This window comes from Diorhabda sublineata, chromosome 4, assembly GCF_026230105.1.
Source record: "Diorhabda sublineata isolate icDioSubl1.1 chromosome 4, icDioSubl1.1, whole genome shotgun sequence".
Lineage (NCBI taxonomy): Eukaryota > Metazoa > Arthropoda > Insecta > Coleoptera > Chrysomelidae > Diorhabda > Diorhabda sublineata.
In genome coordinates this window covers 2,213,844-2,234,986 of record NC_079477.1, presented here as the reverse complement: position 1 = coordinate 2,234,986, position 21,143 = coordinate 2,213,844, and the positions used below count along the sequence as shown (strand labels likewise).

General features: G+C 31.1%; 3 protein-coding genes across 5 annotated transcripts in view; 1 reads left to right on the top strand and 2 right to left on the bottom strand.

Moving 5' to 3' along the window:
• Positions 1-11,608, top strand: part of LOC130443534 (axin-1) — a 37,435-nt gene extending 25,827 nt beyond the window's left edge. For 2 of the 3 annotated variants that reach the window (XM_056778241.1, XM_056778240.1), the window contains exons 2-13: positions 229-551; positions 610-904; positions 1,024-1,219; positions 1,275-1,416; positions 2,290-2,431; positions 2,882-3,037; positions 6,995-7,232; positions 7,304-7,479; positions 7,548-7,730; positions 7,794-8,195; positions 8,247-8,471; positions 8,528-11,608. In XM_056778241.1, coding sequence (XP_056634219.1) covers positions 323-551; positions 610-904; positions 1,024-1,219; positions 1,275-1,416; positions 2,290-2,431; positions 2,882-3,037; positions 6,995-7,232; positions 7,304-7,479; positions 7,548-7,730; positions 7,794-8,195; positions 8,247-8,471; positions 8,528-8,654 — 2,511 coding nt within the window. In that variant the 5' untranslated portion in view covers positions 229-322 and the 3' untranslated portion in view covers positions 8,655-11,608. The remainder of the gene's footprint in view (positions 1-228; positions 552-609; positions 905-1,023; positions 1,220-1,274; positions 1,417-2,289; positions 2,432-2,881; positions 3,038-6,994; positions 7,233-7,303; positions 7,480-7,547; positions 7,731-7,793; positions 8,196-8,246; positions 8,472-8,527) is intronic. The other variant, XM_056778242.1, reaches the window with a different exon arrangement.
• An 808-nt stretch (positions 11,609-12,416) lies between these two features.
• Positions 12,417-13,023, bottom strand: LOC130443533 (28S ribosomal protein S21, mitochondrial). The gene is made up of 2 exons (XM_056778239.1): positions 12,672-13,023; positions 12,417-12,597 (listed from the first exon to the last, which is right to left on the bottom strand). Exons 1-2 carry the CDS (start codon positions 12,816-12,818, stop codon positions 12,481-12,483), a joined length of 264 nt encoding a protein of 87 aa, XP_056634217.1. The 5' UTR covers positions 12,819-13,023; the 3' UTR covers positions 12,417-12,480.
• An 851-nt stretch (positions 13,024-13,874) lies between these two features.
• Positions 13,875-20,760, bottom strand: LOC130443530 (vacuolar protein sorting-associated protein 11 homolog). The gene is made up of 16 exons (XM_056778232.1): positions 20,627-20,760; positions 20,125-20,241; positions 20,001-20,069; positions 19,764-19,940; positions 19,511-19,707; positions 19,291-19,459; positions 19,153-19,242; positions 18,640-19,093; positions 17,592-17,877; positions 17,262-17,533; positions 16,864-17,206; positions 16,661-16,802; positions 16,353-16,597; positions 16,026-16,296; positions 14,955-15,154; positions 13,875-14,233 (listed from the first exon to the last, which is right to left on the bottom strand). The coding sequence occupies exons 2-16, from the start codon at positions 20,137-20,139 to the stop codon at positions 14,056-14,058; spliced, it is 3,108 nt and encodes a 1,035-aa protein (XP_056634210.1). The 5' UTR covers positions 20,140-20,241; positions 20,627-20,760; the 3' UTR covers positions 13,875-14,055.
• Between the last annotated feature and the right edge of the window lie 383 nt (positions 20,761-21,143).

The window sequence follows — 21,143 nt, the reverse complement described above, 5'->3', positions numbered from 1 at the left end:
AGCTTTTTTCAATATTTTCTACTTGGATAGACACAAGTGGACTCAGCAATAAATTAAATGCAATATAAACCAGTTTCATTTGAGTTATGAAATGTTCCTAGTAAAATTAACGATATTTAGTTTTGGATATGGAATTTACAATTACTTTAAACAACCAAATACAAATAATAGCCCTACTATTTCATAAATGTTCAAAATATGCCTAAAGGGGATAATGTTTTGTTCTAGGGCTAACCATGAGGCCACGATTTCCCAAAACTATAAAAGATTGGATTGCTGTGGCAAGCACGAAGTGGGGCCTTATAAACAGGCTCTTATCAACATGAGTGAAAGAAACGAGAGAAGTAAATACCTTGGTAAATCGAAACAACAACAACAACAACAACGTCTTCATGAAGCTAGTTTCGATCACAAAGCGCCTAGGCCTCCAGTGCCTGGAGAAGAAAGAAGCCATTTCATGTCAGATTGGGATCCTTCTCCTTCGCAAGTGGACTGGATCAAACATAAGTCTTCCTCACCGCCTCCTAGAAAATTTTACAATTACGCAAACGGTAATTATTTTTTAATTCCGTTTTAAAATTAATCCGAAATAATTTGTATCTATTACAGAATCCCCTCCAGCTCCCTGTGGCTACGAACCCGACGGTAGTTGCCGATCGAATTCCCGTTCCTCTTCCAAAAACGGTACTTCCAGCGACAATTCTCCCCCGCCAGCCTGCCTCAAGTGGGCAAACTCATTGCAGTCTCTGCTCCAAGATCCAGATGGAGTTAGACTCTTCCACATTTATCTCGAATCAGAAGGCCAGCACCATGCCGACGCACTGGACTTCTGGTTCGCCTGTGAAGGACTCCGGAAACATACTGCTAGAGAAAAAATACAACAATTGGTTAAAGTTATCTATAAGTAAGTTAAAATATCAAATTTCATACATTGGCAAACCATTATTTCATCTTTTTCACACCTTTACAGTTTCTCTTTTCACCCAACATTAATTACTGATCACTATTTCATATTTTTTTTAGAAAATTTTTCGTTAAATCGGCTCTTCCACTTGACGACGAGCTGAAGAAAGAGATAGGAAAAAATATAAAATCTTCACAGTGCCTTGAGCCTCCCGTAACGTTATTTGACAAAGCACAAGCTATCGTTAAACAATCAATAGATAAGACGACCTACCCCAACTTCCTTAAAAGTGATATGTACCTGCAATATTTAGAGGTGAGATCGTTTCTAATATACATTATCAAAAATATCATTTAAACATATTTTTCAGAATGTTCAAAACCTTAGTAGCAGTAGTAGTGATTTCGGTAACGATTATTCCAATTTGGCAAACGGACCTGATCCTCTTCCTACTTTACATGAAGATATGGAACTGATCATGAATCCACCCGTACATTTAAGTCATGCATCTGGTAAGTTCTAACATTATAATCGTGTAATTTTGCTCCTCAAAATTCTTTCAAACCGACTAGGGACTATCTTTTGTGAATTAGATATATATTGTATGAAAAATAATGGTATATTAATTAATTTCCATGTGGAGGATGGTTCCCACTACGCAATCCGTTGCCCTGTGAATCAGGTCGAGTTTTCTTAATCAATATCTGACAGATTCTTGAAACTGTTCTTCATATGTTGAATTTTGTTGTACAACGTTCAATATATTTAAAAATTTTATGAATATGTGCTTTTTTTTACGAAACGAGGAAGTGCAATACTTTAATATAACAGTTGCAGCTTGAAATTGTACTGAACAAACATGATTTATAGCCACAAAAGTCATTATAATGTTTGCAAGATTGATTTCCATCAGTAATAATGAGGTTATGTATGTATGTAAATATCGGAATGTCATATACACAATGACCCGAAAAGTTCTATTTTGTCCCCCTTTCTTGCTGCGATACTGGGGAACAACTGACCTGTTAATCCAACTCTTTTTAGAAAGTCTGGAATGTGGGATTGCTGTAGCTGTCAGAGATCATCGTCTTCTATTTCGTATGCTTCCAGGCATCATCCTTTATGCAACAAAATCTGCAAGCTGCATTATCTGCTAAATCTAGCATCTTCAGGTGTTTGTTGAGGCTACAGAGCCCCGATAGGAGCTCCACTTAGTATTCGTAGATTGTTCTCTGGTTATAGTTTCCCAAAAGAGTCTTTGCCTGTCTCAGCCCTTTTTAATGGTGATTGAGACATAAATTTTGTCTTCCGAATTAATCTGTTTATTATTATAAACTTTTTGATGAATATTATAGTGATAAATTGATACTAATATATATTTTTAGGTACGGCTAGTGTAAGTACGGGTTACCATACACCAAATGTGAATATAGGTGCACCACAGGTGCGTCTTACCAAAGATCTTTTATTGATATCACAAAATCGTAGAGCTGTCGATTCTAGAACAAAATCAGAAACTTTTGCCAGGTAAGGAAATGCTCTTTTTCAATTTATTGGCTTGTCGCTTTTGAAGCTTTTTTCCCTATAGCGATAAATTAGATTTTTCTTTTGTATTTGGTCTTAAAATCTATAAATTTGTCATTTAATTGTTTGTTACGGTGAATTAATAATAACGGTGAACAAATAATCAATTAATTTCATTAAAAATATATAATTAAATCAAGAAATTAATTATAACCTCCAAATTAGGTTATCATATGGTGCAGGTGTTACGGATCTGAAAAATGCTACATTTTCATAAAGTAATAAGGATTATAGTCGGGCTATTATTACTATTGTTGAACCATTTAAATCATTCATATGTAACAGACTTGATGTATAAAAAATTATAGTAACAGACAATTATATGACACTCGAATTTTTTTTTTTTTTTTATTTATATTTTGATTTTGTTTGGATTTGCGTGTGGTTGTGTAGTATGATCATGTACCGTGGACTGAATGGATCAGGAGCTCACGCCGCCTATAATTCCTATAACCCGGTTTCGAGGCAAGATAGCGAGTTGCATTCCCTTAGTAGTCATTCGGATGCCAGGACGGAATCCGACAATATGTCAATGACAGATAGCTCTGTGTAAGTATTTGAAAATCATTGGAGGATCTAAAGGAATAAAAAATAAAAATTAGGCGTGGAACAGGTTTAATTATTAGGTAAATAAATTCTTAAATTCCCTAACAAATTATCTAGTTATTTCTTTGTCCAAACTATTTCTGTCAACTTTATCTAATTTGAAACTTATGTTTATGTTTCCCCATTTATTTTTTCAAATTTTTACTAAAAAAAAAAAATACCAAATATCAAAATGTAAGCTTCATGCTCTAATGTTTGGTTTTATTCAACCATTTATTACTGAAGAATACTAGATTAATGGTGTTTTTGTCCTTACCTTCGGCGTTAGATATGAAATAAATCTGTATATATGTATAAATGTCTTGTAGGATTGAGCTGTAAAGGTTTTCTAGATCCTTTTTGCGGTGTGGTTCAATTCCCATACCGTGTCGCTTACTATTGTCAACGCTTCCTGTCTTTGGTATTCTCTTTCCATTATTTGAGTCCCATTTTTTTTCAGATCCTCCTCTATTTTCTTTATTCGCTTTGATCTGGGCCTTCCCCTTTTTCTTCCACGTCCTGGATCCATTTGTAGCATTAACAAAGCTACTCCTGTCTTCTTGAACTCTTCGTATTTGCCCTAACTGACTTAGAGTATCATCGATATCTTTTCCTCAAGTTCCTTCATAATTCAGTATTTTCCACACCTTATTTTTTCTTTTATTTCTATTTTTCTTTCCTCGTCAATCCTAGATATTTTAAATTTTGCACTTTATCAAATTCATTCCTATTTTTAATGTTTCCTTTTTGAACTGCTTTTGGCTAACTTCTCCTCCCTATGTTATCCATTATGTTTATCAATTTTCTCATTCTTCCGGTAACTTTTTATCAATAGATACCACAGATATTTAATTATCAACTATACATTGACAGTTATATTAAAATATATACAGTGGTAATTGAAAGTTGAACGTTTGTGAGTAATTATAATAAATAAATATGAAATTTCTGGTGTTTTGGTCCTCTCCTCGAGTTGAAATAAATTCTATAGATCCCCATACTGTCACTAATTATCAACCTGTTCTTGGTATTTTGGTTCCCATTCTACTAAAGTCCTCTTCTAGTTCTTTTCACCACTTTTCTCTTCTTCTTCTACCTCCCGGATCCCATTATAGCAACGACAAATCTCAGATCCTCCTCTACTTGTTTTTAACTAATTTTCTCTTCGCATTCTACCTCCTGGATACCACTGGAGTCTTGACAGAGCTACTACTCTCTGAAGATATCTTTGGTCATTCAATTTTTTTATTCCTTTGATCATATCTTCCCCTCTAGTTCCTTCTTTATTTCATAATTCGTACGTTTTCTGTCTTCATTTTCATCGATACTAATTTTTCCATCATTCTTAACTTTTCTTCTTTTCTTTTTGTCATTGTTCCTGTGCTATACAGTATTGGCTTTAGCATCATTTCCTAAATATTTATTTTGGTCCTCTTATTTAGTACTCTGCTTTCCATCATCATATTTTTTCCTTTTTTTTCTGATTTTTTCTCCTAATTACTTTCATTCATTATTTCTGGTGGTGTCTGCGAGTGAATTTAATAAAGAAATTTAAGAATGTTGGTGATTTGGTGCTCACCAAAGCACCACGGATGAAATAAACCTGTTCCACATTAATATTTAAAGAACTTTAATAAAATTAATGGGTTAAATGTACAATTTGATTTAATAAAGTGACTAATTAAATGGTTTAATATATTTTAATATTGGTGGTATATAACGAAGGCTCGGAATAAATATTTGAAACTAATTCGCTTCTTAAGCTGTTTTTCTTCTACTATTTTGTTAAATTGGATAACTTACGAGTAATTTACAAGTTTCTAAAGATTGGTGGTTATTTCGATACAGAAAGTTTGTTAGAAAATGTCTTATTCTAAATTCTGAGTCTTAATGTTGCCTAAAATAGTAGATCTACAATATAATAATGGTATAACCACTACTAAACAAAAGGTATGTCGCATGCATGCATGTTTGCATCCATCAAAAAGCTTGTTTGACTATCGGATATTTATTTATGTATAGAAAAAACCTACTTCTATCAGATAATGATTTATTTATAACACGATCTTCTTTGTATATTTGTTGCATCTGAACTACTGCCTCAAGTTCTTCGGCCTCTTTCGTTAGATGTTACAATCCATAATTTTGTTTCTTAAAGTGTTGTTAAATAATACTCCAACTACCTATCAAAAGTTGATTTTTTGATTAATTGTATGTTTTTTAGTGTAACATGATCTTTTTTCTCTTCTTTATATGTATTTGTTACATTTGAACTACTTCCTCAAGTTCTTCGGCCACTTTCGTTATATGTTACAATCCATAATCAACTGTAGTACCAGTTGTGTCCCCATTTCATTTTTTTTCTTTATAGTCTTGTTAAATAATACTCCAACTACCTATCAAAAGTTGATTTTTTGATTAATTGTATGTTTTTCAGTGTAACATGATCTTTTTTCTCTTCTTTATATGTATTTGTTACATTTGAACTACTTCCTCAAGTTCTTCGGCCACTTTCGTTATATGTTACAATCCATAATCAACTGTAGTACCAGTTGTGTCCCCATTTCATTTTTTTTCTTTATAGTCTTGTTAAATAATACTCCAACTACCTATCAAAAGTTGATTTTTTGATTAATTGTATGTTTTTCAGTGTAACATGATCTTTTTTCTCTTCTTTATATGTATTTGTTACATTTGAACTACTTCCTCAAGTTCTTCGGCCACTTTCGTTATATGTTACAATCCATAATCAACTGTAGTACCAGTTGTGTCCCCATTTCATTTTTTTTCTTTATAGTCTTGTTAAATAATACTCCAACTACCAATCAAAAGTTGATTTTTTGATTAATTGTATGTTTTTCAGTGTAACATGATCTTTTTTCTCTTCTTTATATGTATTTGTTACATTTGAACTACTTCCTCAAGTTCTTCGGCCACTTTCGTTATATGTTACAATCCATAATCAACTGTAGTACCAGTTGTGTCCCCATTTAATTTTTTTTTCTTTATAGTCTTGTTAAATAATATTTCAACTACCAATCAAAAGTTGATTTTTTGATTAATTGTATGTTTTTCAGTGTAACATGATCTTTTTTCTCTTCTTTATATGTATTTGTTACATTTGAACTACTTCCTCAAGTTCTTCGGCCACTTTCGTTATATGTTACAATCCATAATCAACTGTAGTACCAGTTGTGTCCCCATTTCATTTTTTTTCTTTATAGTCTTGTTAAATAATACTCCAACTACCAATCAAAAGTTGATTTTTTGATTAATTGTATGTTTTTCAGTGTAACATGATCTTTTTTCTCTTCTTTATATGTATTTGTTACATTTGAACTACTTCCTCAAGTTCTTCGGCCACTTTCGTTATATGTTACAATCCATAATCAACTGTAGTACCAGTTGTGTCCCCATTTAATTTTTTTTTCTTTATAGTCTTGTTAAATAATATTTCAACTACCTATCAAAAGTTGATTTTTTGATTAATTGTATGTTTTTCAGTGTAACATGATCTTTTTTCTCTTCTATATATGTATTTGTTACATTTGAACTACTTCCTCAAGTTCTTCGGCCACTTTCGTTAGATGTTACAATCCATAATCCACTGTAGTACCAGTTGTGTCCCCATTTCATTTTTTTTCTTTATAGTCTTGTTAAATAATATTTCAACTACCTATCAAAAGTTGATTTTTTGATTAATTGTATGTTTTTCAGTGTAACATGATCTTTTTTCTCTTCTTTATATGTATTTGTTACATTTGAACTACTCCTTCAAGTTCTTCGGCCACTTTCGTTAGATGTTACAATTAATAATCAACCAGTTGTGCCCCCATTTAATTTTTTTCTCTTTATAGTCATGTTGTTAAATTTTATGTCAACTACCTACCGAAATTATACTTGATCAAATATTATGTTTAGTGATGGTAGATCGAATAAAAGGAAAGAAGTTCTAGAAGCTAGAAAAATACGAGAACTGGCAGCTAGGAATAAAGAAACGCATATGCAGCAAGTTTTTATTCCTCGAACACAACGAGTCGATACGAAGCAATGTCGAGCTATGGACATTAACACGTTCGCTGCCATTCTAATCGAAAAATTAACGCCTATAAAAAGGGATCAGGATCAACAAGAACTTTTAGAAAAGAAACTCAAAGAAGTAAGTCTAAATCATCAAACAAGTTTGAATTCTTATTATATTTGAGTTCTATATATTTTTTATTGTTTTAGAACGAATCAAATTCGAAAAGCGATATCCAGTCAGCAATAAGAGAACTAGAATTAGGCGACGATAATGATCCGGAAGATATTTTGGATCAACACCTTTCCAGGGTTTTATCAGATCGTAATTCTTGTAGATCACCTGGATTGTGCAGTCCTAGACAATTTTCCCCTCCAAGGAATAGGTCAGTACATTCATTTTTTTGAAATATCACCAATAATAACTAGCACTAACTTATTAATTTTGTTCCAGACATGTCCAAAATTCTTATCCTCGATCGAGAAGAAAAGAAAAAGAAGGTTCGCTTTACAGTATAGATTCGGGAAATGTCCACGATTTCGCTGACGGTTCCGAACACAAAATGACCATGGTAAAATCTAAAAGTATGCCCGAATATGCCGAAGAACGATTTGTACGAGCGCCATCAGGAAGAAGGTATCTTATATCACTAAAAAAAATTTATTTAACAATTCTAATAGTATTTTTTATTCTTTTTAGGTTGCCGAAAAAACCTCAATCAGAATTTGCCGACAGTGGGGTATCGGTGGTATCAGACGCTGCCCCAATGCCAGTAAAAGAAAATCGCGTACTGAACTGGCTACTAGAATCCGATAAAAGTGGCAGGGGACAAAGTCACACCCACAGTGAAATGTCACTGAAACACCGGAGCCACAGAACCAGCAGTGCTACGTCTCCTAGTGCGGGAAGAAGAAGAAAAGGATTCGGTTCGAGGTCGAGCTCGTTGGAGAGAAGTAGCGGAAATGCTAATCTAGTTCCTGCCCAACCTTTCATCGCTGATCCTAATATGCCTCCCTTACCATCGCCTAATACAGCGATACAATTGGAAGAAGCTAGAAGAAGATTGCTGGAGGATGATATCAGAAATAGGCCTAAACAAAGGTAAACAATTTTTCCCAATCGAATTCAAAATTAAATATATTTGTATTTTAGGTCTCCTGCGAGTAGATACTACTCAGAAATATCCCACAGTAGTCAATCGACGTTGAAGAAATCTATAAGGGGTCCTAGACAAGTTAACGTAGGTGTATCTGATGATGTAACAACAGTTGTGTTTACTTTTTGCGAAGAACAGTTTCCTTATAGAACCAAAATTCCTGGTACTCAGATAACTTTGAGACAGTTCAAAGAGTATCTACCCAAAAAGGGAAATTACAGGTAAGTTTGTGGATACGTTGATATTTCTGAGAAAAAAATTTAATTGTCTCTTTCAGATACTTCTTCAAGACTTTATGTGAAGAACTTGGTAACACGGTTATCCAAGAGGAGGTTAGTAATGATGCAGAGGTACTTCCGTTATGGGAAGGTAAAATAATGGCCCAAGTGAAGCCAATCGACTGAGTTTTTATTTAAGTTCTAACTGATACTAAACAGAAAACTATTTAACGATTAATTAAAGTCCTTTTTAACCTTCTGTAGTAAGTTTTTTTGCAAATAATTTATTTTTTTCTTCTTTGTCGTTGAATGTTTTTTTTTCCTATCTAATAAGACAACATTTTGTAAAATTTGTGCATCGGTTAGGCATTTCAGATATTGTTAAAGGTACACTAAATTGGTGAATAACTTCAAAATAAAAGCTTCGCTCTGATTTTAAAATAATTTCCAAAAATACATCGAAATTGATGAAAACAGATACCATTTGTAACGTACGGTATACAATGAAACTAAATTTGGTAACATTTTGGTAGCTTTTTTAACTTAAACTCTTGAAATAGACTGAAATTGCCCTGTTTCTTGTGTATTGTATTCATGTTATGAGTTTATACTGCCAATGCATTATTTTTTCGATTGTGTCTATTTAAACTGACACTCAAACACATAAATTCGCCCAATTTAGTCCTAAGTCCACCTAAGTTTTTTTTTTAGGAAAATATGTGTTCATAACGTTTCTTTTTTCATTATTAGGAAATATTTCAGGTAATTAAATTAAAATGATAACAGTATAAAGTCAATTACCGCATCAAACACATACTTTTCTTCAAAGAAGCCCGTGTAGCATTTTCGTTTTGTAAAAAGGTAGCGTTAAACTTCTGAATATAATTTATTTATTGTTATTTTTTAAGAAATAGTAATATTTTTTTAATTGTTACAATTTTTAAAAGAAAAAAGCAACAAATTTTTGTAAAATAGACTTTTGTAATTAGATCATAGATAGTAGAAAGTACTATAAAAAAGAGAACGGCAATAATGTCTATAAATGAAGATTAGTAGGTGCGTATATTAAGTGCCTTCAATATATCTGTTCACTTTATCGCGAAAAAAAACTGATTCAATTCTAAAATAAAACAACTGAATTATTTTCCACTACCATATACTCTGTTGAGTCCTTTTTATCCGAATACGAACCTTTGGAAGACCAGAAAAACCAAACAGTGTAGAATACAGTGTGTTCAGTATTAATATCACCACATATTCCAACTTGATAACGGTTGGAATTCAACAAATCACACACTGATTAACAGTTTCAGGATTTTTTTTGTAGTTTTTCATCTATTTTGACTTTTATTTCAAAAGTATAGGTAGGGTTCTATAGTTAGTTCTTTTTTTATTAATTCTTTATGTGTATGTCTTCTCTATTCTTCTTGGGTCCTTTTTATTCATTTTTTTTACCTCCCATGAGTACTAAACAATTCTGAATTTACCTGTAAAATGATTAGTTAAATCCTAGGTACCAATGACTCAATATATCTATGGAATCCTCGAAGAACCATACAATGTAATTGTGAGTTTCAGTTTCTTTCGATTAGTTACAATTTCTATTTCAATCTCAAATATTTAGTCTGTTGTTTGGCTCCACTAAAAGATAGAAAACTACAAAAAATACCCTCAATATAACAAACAATATAATTTTGGTCTCTACATATTGTATGATATTTAGCAGGCACTAATTTTCCTCATGTCATCATAGTCACTGTGTATATTTGAGTTTTACATATTTTTTTCTACAAACTTTTAGGGCAGGTTCTACCCAAGAATCCTAAATGATCCCAGTCCCACAATATTTCAGTCTCAAATATATATTTTGTTGTTTCACCTAATCCTAGAAGTGAATTAATTTCATTTACGTTACTCTAATTTTCACAAAAAGTAGGAAAACTACAAAAAAAATTTCCTCGATATAGTAAACAATATAATCAGTTGTTTTGTTAAAGATCGATTAATTTCCACAGAATATGAGTTAATAGGATGCTTCCAATAACAATTCCTTAAAAAGTTGTACTTAAAATAATGGATTTTGGAGTGGTTTTGTGGAAAAAATTAATCATAAGAAATGCCTATTCTCAAAATATTTATTTCAGAAGAATTTAAATTGTTCAAACAATTTTTTTTATAAGATTTTGGTCATTATCATTTCACATTGATGGATTTCTAAAGGATAAAATGAACAACTTTTTTACCCCATTACTATATTTTTAATTGATATTACTTCATGTTAATGTAACTCAATAGAATTCCAGTTCTACTTAAAATGTCCTCACTAATCTATGTATGAACATACATATTCTTTTTTTATATATAAACCTAACTACAGTGTGTTCAATATAAATCAAACTATTCTGTTACTTATCCTCATCAGTAACCAAAATATCTAATTGAAAATTCGATTTCTAAACTATCCAAATTAGAAAATAATGGAATATTTAAAGACTCTGTGAAAGTAAATTCTGAATACTTTGTTATTCAAAAACCTAAATAATACTATAATTGAAGTATTTGCAAACAATTACATACTACTAACTCACATATTGTGTATGAAAATAAAAATTTTTCAAACTTAGTTTTCAAAAATTTTTTATTTTTCAGTAGTATAGTAGAATTTGTTTCGCTAATACTAACGTTTCATCTACCAGAAATTTTTTTCCATTTATTTAATCATTAATCGGAAAATTTTTTCATTTAGAAAGCTTTTTGTCTTACCAGGTATGAGAATAGCTGTTTCATTTTAAGGTAACCTTGTAAATAAACTTGACATGATTATATATAAGTATATAACGCAAATGTATTATTTTTTTTAATTAAAATAAATATTGTTAATACATGGGAGCATCCTTTTTTTATATATATATATCTACCACAAATTCTTATCTCCACAAAAACAAAGTTCGATTAAATAAACAATCACAAAATTATCTTTTTATTTCCAATCACTTAGTGTAGATTCATATACCTCATTTCTTTTTATTTGTTTTTTTTCTAGTAAATATTTTTATAGAAAAGTAATGAGCATTTTGTGAGTACTTTTACTATTAACCTAATTTGTACATTTTATAATAGAACTGATTGAACAAAAATCTTAGATGTTTTATTTTTTACCCCAAGAACTATAAGTGTAAGCTATAAGGTGATGGTTAGGTTATTTTGTGCTATACTAGAAAGCCAAGAAAATTTTGTAACAAGCACTTAGAAGAAATGTGAACATCTTTGACTAACAACCAATATAAAGATTTTCCGTCTAATCAAATTTAATGCTGAAAATACCTAGTGGGGATCTAGAATAACAACTACAGAAGGTGAAGAAGCAATGAAAAAATATATGTAAAACTTTATCCATTGGAAAGCCTATATACTAGCCAACTGATTCCAACAAGATTCTAGACCCTATTGGCAGTTGGCAGCAACCATTCACCAAAACTGTCCTGGTTTTTACAGTTAGTGCAATTGTGTGTTGATATAAGAGATAGTTCAGTTTTTTAACAATCAATTTGTGAATAAAGATTTTATAGATTTCATCAGACATATTATTAATTAAATCAGTCAAAAGTAAAATTACATTAGACCTACATGGCTAATCAATTTTAGGGCAAAGATACTCTAATGTGTGTTTCTAAGATCTATATCAGATCGAAATCCAAATTGTATGAATTGATTAAATCAAATTTCACTTTCCAACTTTCTATGGTGTGTATCAAGATACTAATATTTATTGTTTTAACTACTGTCCAAACAGTTGTTTTGAATTTTCTTATAACATTCGGTACTATTTATCTCAAATGAAAGTTCTATTATCAATGGAAATTTTATATCAATCTGAGTATATTAACACGAGAAATTTGAAAAAACAGTAAATATGAAATTAAATATGAGAAATTTTTCGATTGGAAGGTATATTCATATGTAAAGACAATTGATTTTAAATAATATTTATTAACTACGATTAAGTATTAGTTCAAGCACATCCTGGAAAAGGATCTGTTCTATTTTTTCTCATTACAAATTGAATTTTTCTATCCATATCCTCATTGTATATAGATTTACACCTTTCAAAGTTTATCCTTCTCCTGAACTAAAATATAATGTAATAATTCAAGAAAAATTGTATTTGAGCTTTAATATTAGAGTGAAAAGTTTTTAAATTACCTGGAAAGGTTTTTCAAAATATCGCGTTCTTCTATATTGATCTATAATGTCTTCACGCCCTAAAATTCTATTTAAAACTCTACAAGCTGCTTCTACATCATTGTTTTTTACAAAAACCGTTCTTGCTATGAAACTAGCATGTCTCATTTTGACGAAAAATTTAGAAACTTTTTCAATAATAGAAGTTATAACCTTAAAAATTTCTTCTTTTTTACGAAAGTGAGTTTATTTAAATAAGCTAAAAGATAATATTTTAGTAACGTTATTTAATAATGACTATCTCTTATTAATAGAAATAAAATTAGCCACAATTCAATAACTATTTCATACAATTAGAACATTATATATTGACAGATATAATAGCGACCAAATGAGATATTTCCTAACCTGGAAATAATATTCTTCTATTTGGAAAACACTTATCAGCTGATCCTACCCCAGAAATATTTAACGAAGTTACCAAACGTTCCGTTTGTAATTTTTAACTTCCTAGTTTTTCACTGTCGTTAGACCACAATCAGTGATGAAATAATTTTTAGGTTTATAATAATTATTAATGAGTAGTTATAAGGTATTTTTATGTTAAAAAATCCAAAAATTTCAGTAATGTTAAAATTCATTAACCCTAACGTTGATTGTGCAAATTGAGCAGTTTTTATATATAAACAAGAAAGTGTAATTGTAAGAAATTAAATTAAAGTAGCCTTTAAAAATAAAAGAAGTAGTGAATCCGATATAAAACTCGCAATTTATAATTTTTCATATTGAATTGATAAATTTGTGATTTTAGAAACTAAAATCGTAATTAGATGAAATTGCAGGATGTATTACAATGTCTTGTTTGTTTTCTGTCAGGTGGAATTCATTCCAATAATGTATCAAAACTATTTTGATCTATACCGTTCACAAACAAAGAATCATGGAGCAACGATAATTAATAAAACATTGACGCCACATCAGTTGCAATTATCAATTTAATTTATGGTCTAGGGGGTACTTTATGGAAAGGATCTTATCAAATCGCATGGCTCGACTTCATCAGATCCAATATCCGAATGACTAAGTTACTGTACTAGACAAAGAATCTAGATTACTTTCTGAACATTGAGAACATGGTGGCAGTATTATTTGAAAAATAATAGGTAAGATAATTGCGCATTGTAGTCGAAAAAAAAAAGGAAAAGGAGGAAAAAAAACGAATGATTGAAAAAAGTATTTTAATTTTCAAAAAAGAAAATATTGGACATTAGAAAGTACATATCACAAATACAATCAAATAAAAATATTAACATGGTGATCTGTAATAAATAATATAACTTTGTAAAATATTACAAAAATATATAAAAGAAAAAATAAGAAAAGCTGCAGTACACGGAGTAATTCATCACATCGCTATGTAATTATCGTTGAAAGGATTATTTTTATCGGAATCATCATCATCTCTAAACGGATCTTTTTCATCATCATAATCATCTTCAAAAGGATTAGATGATGCACCTTTCTTTGGTTCTATAGTATTTGTTGTAAATTTAGTCATATTTGCTTCCAATGAGGAACTATACCTGAAATAATTATCAATAAATATCAAGATATTATCAAGAACTCGTCCACTGGTACAGACCGTGAAACTGGTCCTATTAGAAAAATCAAAAATTCAGTGGATACACCGATATTCGTCTTAATGAAAAGTCTGCCCGTATACATTGTTTTTATGTAGCCTGTTTTTAAAGACAATTTATTTTTGTTTGTTTATGGCAAATTTGAGATTTGTAGGAAATAGAAAATTCTGGAATGTGATAGTTTATATAAAAAAATAACATTTACAATTGAAAAAGTGTAGCAAGTGTAGTGTACTACCAGCGGTAGTAAGTTCCAACCTGGTTAAATGAAAACTGGGGCATGTAATACAAGGTTGCTAACAAAAAATATTTTATAGAAGCCTCATATAGATAAGGAGCTCATTTTTTATGAATAATAGTACCTGAGCCATAATCAGGTGTTGTGAAGGAAACCTGTCGACATTCCGAGGCCACTCCAAGAGCTGGGACCATGACAAATCTTCCTCTTTCCCTTGGGAGCTCTGAACAAACAGGGACAACAGAACCCACTAGTCTAAGGTTGCCTCGAGAGGTAAAAGTAAACAATTTTATGTTGGTACTTTGGTAATTCTTGTTTTGCCGTTTCATAATCATGAAGGCGTTATTTGTGCCTTTTTATTAATTCTACTATAGCAATAACTTATTTTCTAAGTCATAAAAAATGCCAGTTTATACTGGAACAAACCTGTTTTCTTGTAATCTCATTCTTCCTTCGGCAATTGGCGCTGGTCTAGGATTACTCCTAACCTCTAATTGTCTTAGACGAGCTTCTGCTCCGCCACCGTAATTCAAAATATCATCCTCGATTTTCTTGTTGGCTTGTTTTGGATTATTATTGTTTTCTGGAACGTCCAAAATCCTTTGTTTCGTTTCATCACTTATAATCTACAAAAAAAATGTTCTTGATAAATTATATCTATCAGTAGGAGGCTATAGAATCTACTAGGAACCTCCAAAAAAAATTGTGAGTCAAGAGTAAGAAGGGACCCAACTGTATCAAAGAAATTTAGGGTTTAAAATACATAATTGTATATACGAAAGATTTAGCTTTGATAACAAAAAAATGTAATAGAAATAGTATTTTGTAGACAAGAAGAGGCATTATAAAAAGTCCAAAAAGATGTTACAAAATCCTGATGTCAAATATGACAAATCCTAAGCATTGTATATTTGTACGATGAACAGAAATTGTGTGAACTCGAATGTTTAGGAGCAACACTGACAAATAGAAACAAAGAAGAGACTGAAATAAATAAAAGAATAACAAAAAAAGTGAAATCATTAAGTAAGTTGATTATATAACTGGAGTTATCATTTAGAGCAAACAAAATTTATTTCGAACAATAAGACCAACAGTAACATGGATTTTAATAAAGGAAGATTAAACAAAACTGGTTATGTAAGAATAAAAATAAAATGAATGAAGAACTAACTAAAGAATCTCTATAAACACCTGTAAGTAAAAAGTTTCATAAAGTCTGAAACATTCAGATGATTGGGATATGCTAAAATGACACTAGTATATAAATATACAAAAAGAGTCATTAGTGAAGGGGAAAGAGGTAAAAAAGAGAAATGAGAAGAAAAAATGGATAAATGCTGAGAAATAGAACCGAATTGGGAGTGTAAAATGTCAAAATCAATCATAACCTGTAGAAAAGAATTGAAAAAGTATAGTGGAATAAAGATAAGCAAAAAGTCTCATTGAAGAAGGAGATTCGATGAGAAAAAGTGTGTCTTAAAGGCAGTTGCTCACCTTATAAGTATTAAAGACGCCCATACTTAAATAATCGGCTACTACCGAAAAACCATCGTGAGCTTTTTCTAATTGTGAATGGAACGTCTCGTGCAAATCCTTATCATATTCTCTAGCTTTCAGTAATTCTACAAGAGCTTTGTTTTCAGGTTGGCACGTTGGACAGGTATGATCGTCGTCACAGAAGCTTTGAAAACAGTGTTGGTGAAAACTATGTCCACATAAAAAATGAATAGTTGGTAGGTCTAAAGAATGATGACAAGCAGCACATCTGAAACAATATAATGATAAACAAATCGTTTTAAATAAAAATTGTTCCCTTATAACCTGGATATTCTTATTTCGATTAAACCGCTTTTAAGTTTTTCCAAATGTTCTTTCAAATTTTTTGTGTCTTTACGATAACTCGATGTGAGTTCCTCGATTTCTAAAATTTTCATTTTCTCTTGTTCTAATTCGTTCGTTATGTAGGATCTGATGTGACCTAAAGTGATTTCTGCATTTCCTGTACCAATGGCATCTATGACTAGTTGGGGAGAATAGAGCTTCTCCTTTGCTATTACGGTCAAAACCTGTAATAAAAAATGGTAGAATTTAGAATCTGGTAATTGTAGGATTAGTTATTATTAGTTTACCTCATTCAACAGTTCTGGGGATGGATCTTTGCTATCCCTAATGCAAGACCAAAAAGCTTGTGCCCAAAGTGACGGATCCTGATTTCCAAATCTTCTACAGCACGTTAATACAGAATTCTGATCATTATTACTGATGTGATACCTACAATAATATGTCTTTTTAAAACAGAACTTATTATTTTAATGATATATCTGTGACTCACCTTAATATTTGTTGATACAATTTCTGTTCTTCGTACAAATATAAAATTCCTTCCCTATACGATTGCATATGGCAAACCACCAATGCTTGAGATTTGTCATATTTGACATCAGGATTTTGTAACAATTCCAATATCTTTTGAGAAATTCTATTTTTTTCTGCGACGTTTTCTAAACCGGCCCATACGTGTAAATAATGTTCTAATAACGTATTATATACTGGTGTACTCAGATGACAGTCCTCGTTCATTAAATGTTCTAAGAATTCCACTAGACGTTCGGAATGATTCAGAAATAGGTGAATGAAATCCTCTGGATCGGCTCTAACAGTAACATCAAAAGTTCCTGAAGAAAAAAAAATCAAAGCAATAAAATACCAACTAAACACTTATTTTAGTACCTTCCAATATAGCTTCTGATACTACAGGACTATTAAGAGGCTTGTAATTACTACACAATCTTTTTAAAAGTTGGGTACTCTCGTTAGGGGCATTTTCTATTAAAATTGAACCGTACTTGCGCATATAATGTTCTGCTTCTTCGAATTTCAAATTTGATATATATTCTAGAACTTCAAGGTACTTTTGATGATCTTCTATTTGAATTTTTATATACCAATCATGTTTTTCGTGTTTCTTTGCTAACATTAAAGCTTCTGCTGGACTACCCTGTCTGAAAACAAACATTATTGTATTAAATGCAATTAAATAATAGTTTAGGCATAACTTACCGACATACTTTAATAGCTACATCAACATCATAGCTAAAATCACCATCTCTAGATAAAATAAATTCTTTCAAACTATCTGATTGTGCTGCGGTGTTGTTTAACTTTGTATAACAGTTTAAAAGTAACGTGGTGTGATCTTCTGTCGCCTGACCTTGCTTGTGTAACGCATGAAGGTACATAGTGAGTTTTTCAAGATGTTGTGAGTCTAAGAATTTCCGAATCACATAGCTCGGTTCTAGTTTACCTATAGTTTTTATATATTGTTCCACCGCACCAGAAAAATCACCTAAAAAGAAATTTAGTTTCCAAATTCTGTTGAATACATAATTTAAATATGAGAAATATGAATATTTAGTCCAATTTCAGAACATCCTACAAGTTTGCAAAAAGCCAATGAGATCAAGTACTTTCTGAGTGTATTCAACAAATCCCATGTATGTCAGTTTAGCTTTATTATGGAGTCTCCATTCATCACCTTGTTACCAGTCCTTGAACGAGCAGTGTGCACTCAGATGAACTCTTTTATACATGAAAATAATCTTCCCATGCATCAGTCAGGATTCCTTAAGGGGAATAGCACAGCAACTGCAATGTTAAATATCACTGACAACACAAATAGAGCATTGAATAAGGAGAAAGCTGTCATATCTGTCTCTTAGGATTACTCCAAGGCATTTGATGATCTTCCTGCAAAGCTGAAACAACAATCAGAAAGTTGGCAAGGATCAGAGTTCATCTGAGACTGGCAAAATAGTTTCTGGTGAGCCAAAGGGTTCAATAGTTAGCCCTCGTATATATCCTTAATATATATGACAGTGTCTCTCACTCTCAATCAATTCAATAATATGCTGATGACACTAAGGTCCTGCATTATTTTGATTGTGCAGATCCAGGAGCAGCATCAGCATAAATATGCACTTTTTCCAAAGAAATTTAACATATTTAACTATATTTAGAACCTTAAATTGTGTTGCATGAAATTTGTAAATTGTATTTTGTACACCATTAAAGACAATTTATTACTATTATTATAAATAAATATACGAACCTTTATCACATAGATGATCACCATATTGTTCAAAAATATTCACCAAACCATCAGAATCATATTGTTGACTTTTAGCTATCCTGATTGCTATATCATACAAATTTTTTTTAAACAGCAAAGAAAGTTTGGATTGTAAATCTTTTTCATCTAAATGATAAACCATGTTATTTTCATCGACAATATATAAAGATCCCCATTCATTGAGAATAGCTTTGACTTTAGGCATAGTTGTAGAAAAAATTATAAATTTGTTATGTATATCTAACACAGTTAGAAGATTGGTTTCGGAGATACTATTACTAACAGAAGATTCTGAAGGCATAGTTGTTAAATTTGCCGAGCGAGTTGTTTTTGATACAATAATAAGGTAAGTTCTAAACCATTCCAACATGATCTTTTCACCATCCACGGCATAGCACGGTCCTCTACCATCAGATGTATAACAATAAACGGCCTGAAAAAAAAACAAACTGCAGTAATGGTGAATGAATCGGATAAAATAAATGTACTTACATCATCTCTGCCTATCATAAAATGACTTTCTTGAACAGAATCTGCTAAAACACTACATTTTTTTGAGCTTCCAATGTTATCCAAATGATACTAAAAAGAAAATTAAAAAATTTGTTTGAAAATTTGATAGTTTTTTACCTTTTGTTCCTTGTCTTTATGTGTAATGTTATAAACAATAACTGTATTTTCAGTGGCAACAAAAAGCAGAATACTAGAAGCAGTTGTTTTAAAAGCCAAACCAGTGATAGCTGAATTTGCCGCTTTAAGAAGTTTTTGCTTGGAACTTCTATCTCTAGTAATATCGCCCCTAAAAACATTCATAAACTGTAGAAAAATATTCAAAATAAAGTATATTTACCTATAAATAATGAGTGAACCATCCACAAATCCTACAGCCATAATTTGCAAGTTATCATGTACACATAAAACATTAGCTTGTATTGGTCTATTTCCAGGGATAGCTCTAGTAATTCTACAACAATATGGTGAACCATTTCTATCCAATCTACTTGTATCCCAAACTTTTATCACTGGGTTTATTCCCGGTTCATCTTGCTAATAACAATAAGGAATATTTATAAGAAGCTAATTTTTATATATTGAACGCTTACGCCAATCGTTACTAACACTGGAGAATTTCTTATTTGCCAAGTTAATTCCGTACTTATTTCATAGGCCCTGAAAGTTACAAATATTTGCCATGTTCTTGATACTAAGTATATTTGACCAAGGGTATCACTGAATACAAGATAATTATTACCACTTGAAGCTGTTACTATTCTTGTTTCCTAGAAAGTGAACAAATAGAAGGAGCAGTTTATTATTAAAGCAACACTATCTATACCCACCTTAAAGAAATTATTTATTTTGCCGTCGTCTACATTACTTATTAAATTAAAAAATGGAAACTTCCGCCACTAAAAATTGTATAAGTATTACCATTTTATAATTTGTAATATGTTTTATTTTTACCTCTAAAAAAGCCATAATTATATTTATTTTTTTTAATATTTATTATTGTTTTCTACACCCACTGCCAATCACTTGTCAATATCTTCTTCTGTTTTGGATAAAAGAGCATTCAACCTACTAAAATAGGGCGTTTATTTGTTTATTATTAATTTAGAATGACAATACGTCTTCGTTAAATATATATCACATGGATATAAAGCACTGTTCACTGTAAATTAGTATGACTATATTATTATTTGATGATTCGAAGGAATCCTCGATATTTACAGGCAATTACATTGTTCAAGGAGCTACACAAGTCTTGTATTATGAGCAGTAATAAATGGAACTATTTCAAAACATTTTTGTGATATTGCGGAAACTCGTTACTTTTGGAAGGACTTTTTCAATGAAATTTAGCAGAAAAATATATAGCACTACTAGAACGAAACGTAGTGTTGAAATAACAAAAATTGAAGTTACTTTCCTAACAAACTTTATTTAAAATTTTTATCAGTCTTACCTATATGTTAATCGCTTGAACCCCACTCCACAATACAATTTTTTAGGCTTAGCATAATGACGTCTTGAATCACTTAACAATTTTATCTATTAAATATTGAGCTCATGTTCATGGGACTGAAAAAAAAACAATCCAACCCTTAGAGCATTCCCGCAACAAACCATCGCCATTGCTGCAGCAATTTAATTATCACACCCACAAACATGAACTGTGTACAGCATGTGATGTTAAGTTATTGCTATTTATTTTTATTTCTAGATATTTTTTTTCTCAGCCGTGTGCCCCCTGGGAACTTGGAGTCATAGACGCAGGCTTACCAGGAAATCTTGCTCTAAGAATAAGTTACTCAGTGTTTGGGAGCGCTCTTAAGGTAGAGACAAAAAAATTTTTATTACAAAACGTACACTGTGGGGCAACTCCATGATGCTCCTTATGTTGTATTATAAGTTTCCAAAAAAATTGTTATTCTTTTTAAATGTATTTTTGATGAAATATTGTTTGGATTGAATTGATTTGG

Bases quoted from the DNA above. Each gene is read 5' to 3' on its own strand.
- LOC130443533 (XM_056778239.1), bottom strand. From the start codon at position 12,818: ATGAGACATGCTAGTTTCATAGCAAGAACGGTTTTTGTAAAAAACAAT. The intron at 12,598-12,671 runs GTAATTTAAAAA...ATTATATTTTAG, and splicing joins ATTTTGAAAAACCTTTCCAG to TTCAGGAGAAGGATAAACTT.
- LOC130443530 (XM_056778232.1), bottom strand. The intron at 19,243-19,290 runs GTAAAAAACTAT...TTTTCTTTTTAG, and splicing joins ATAAAGACAAGGAACAAAAG to TATCATTTGGATAACATTGG. The intron at 17,878-18,639 runs GTTCGTATATTT...ATTTCTTTTTAG, and splicing joins TGATCATCTATGTGATAAAG to GTGATTTTTCTGGTGCGGTG.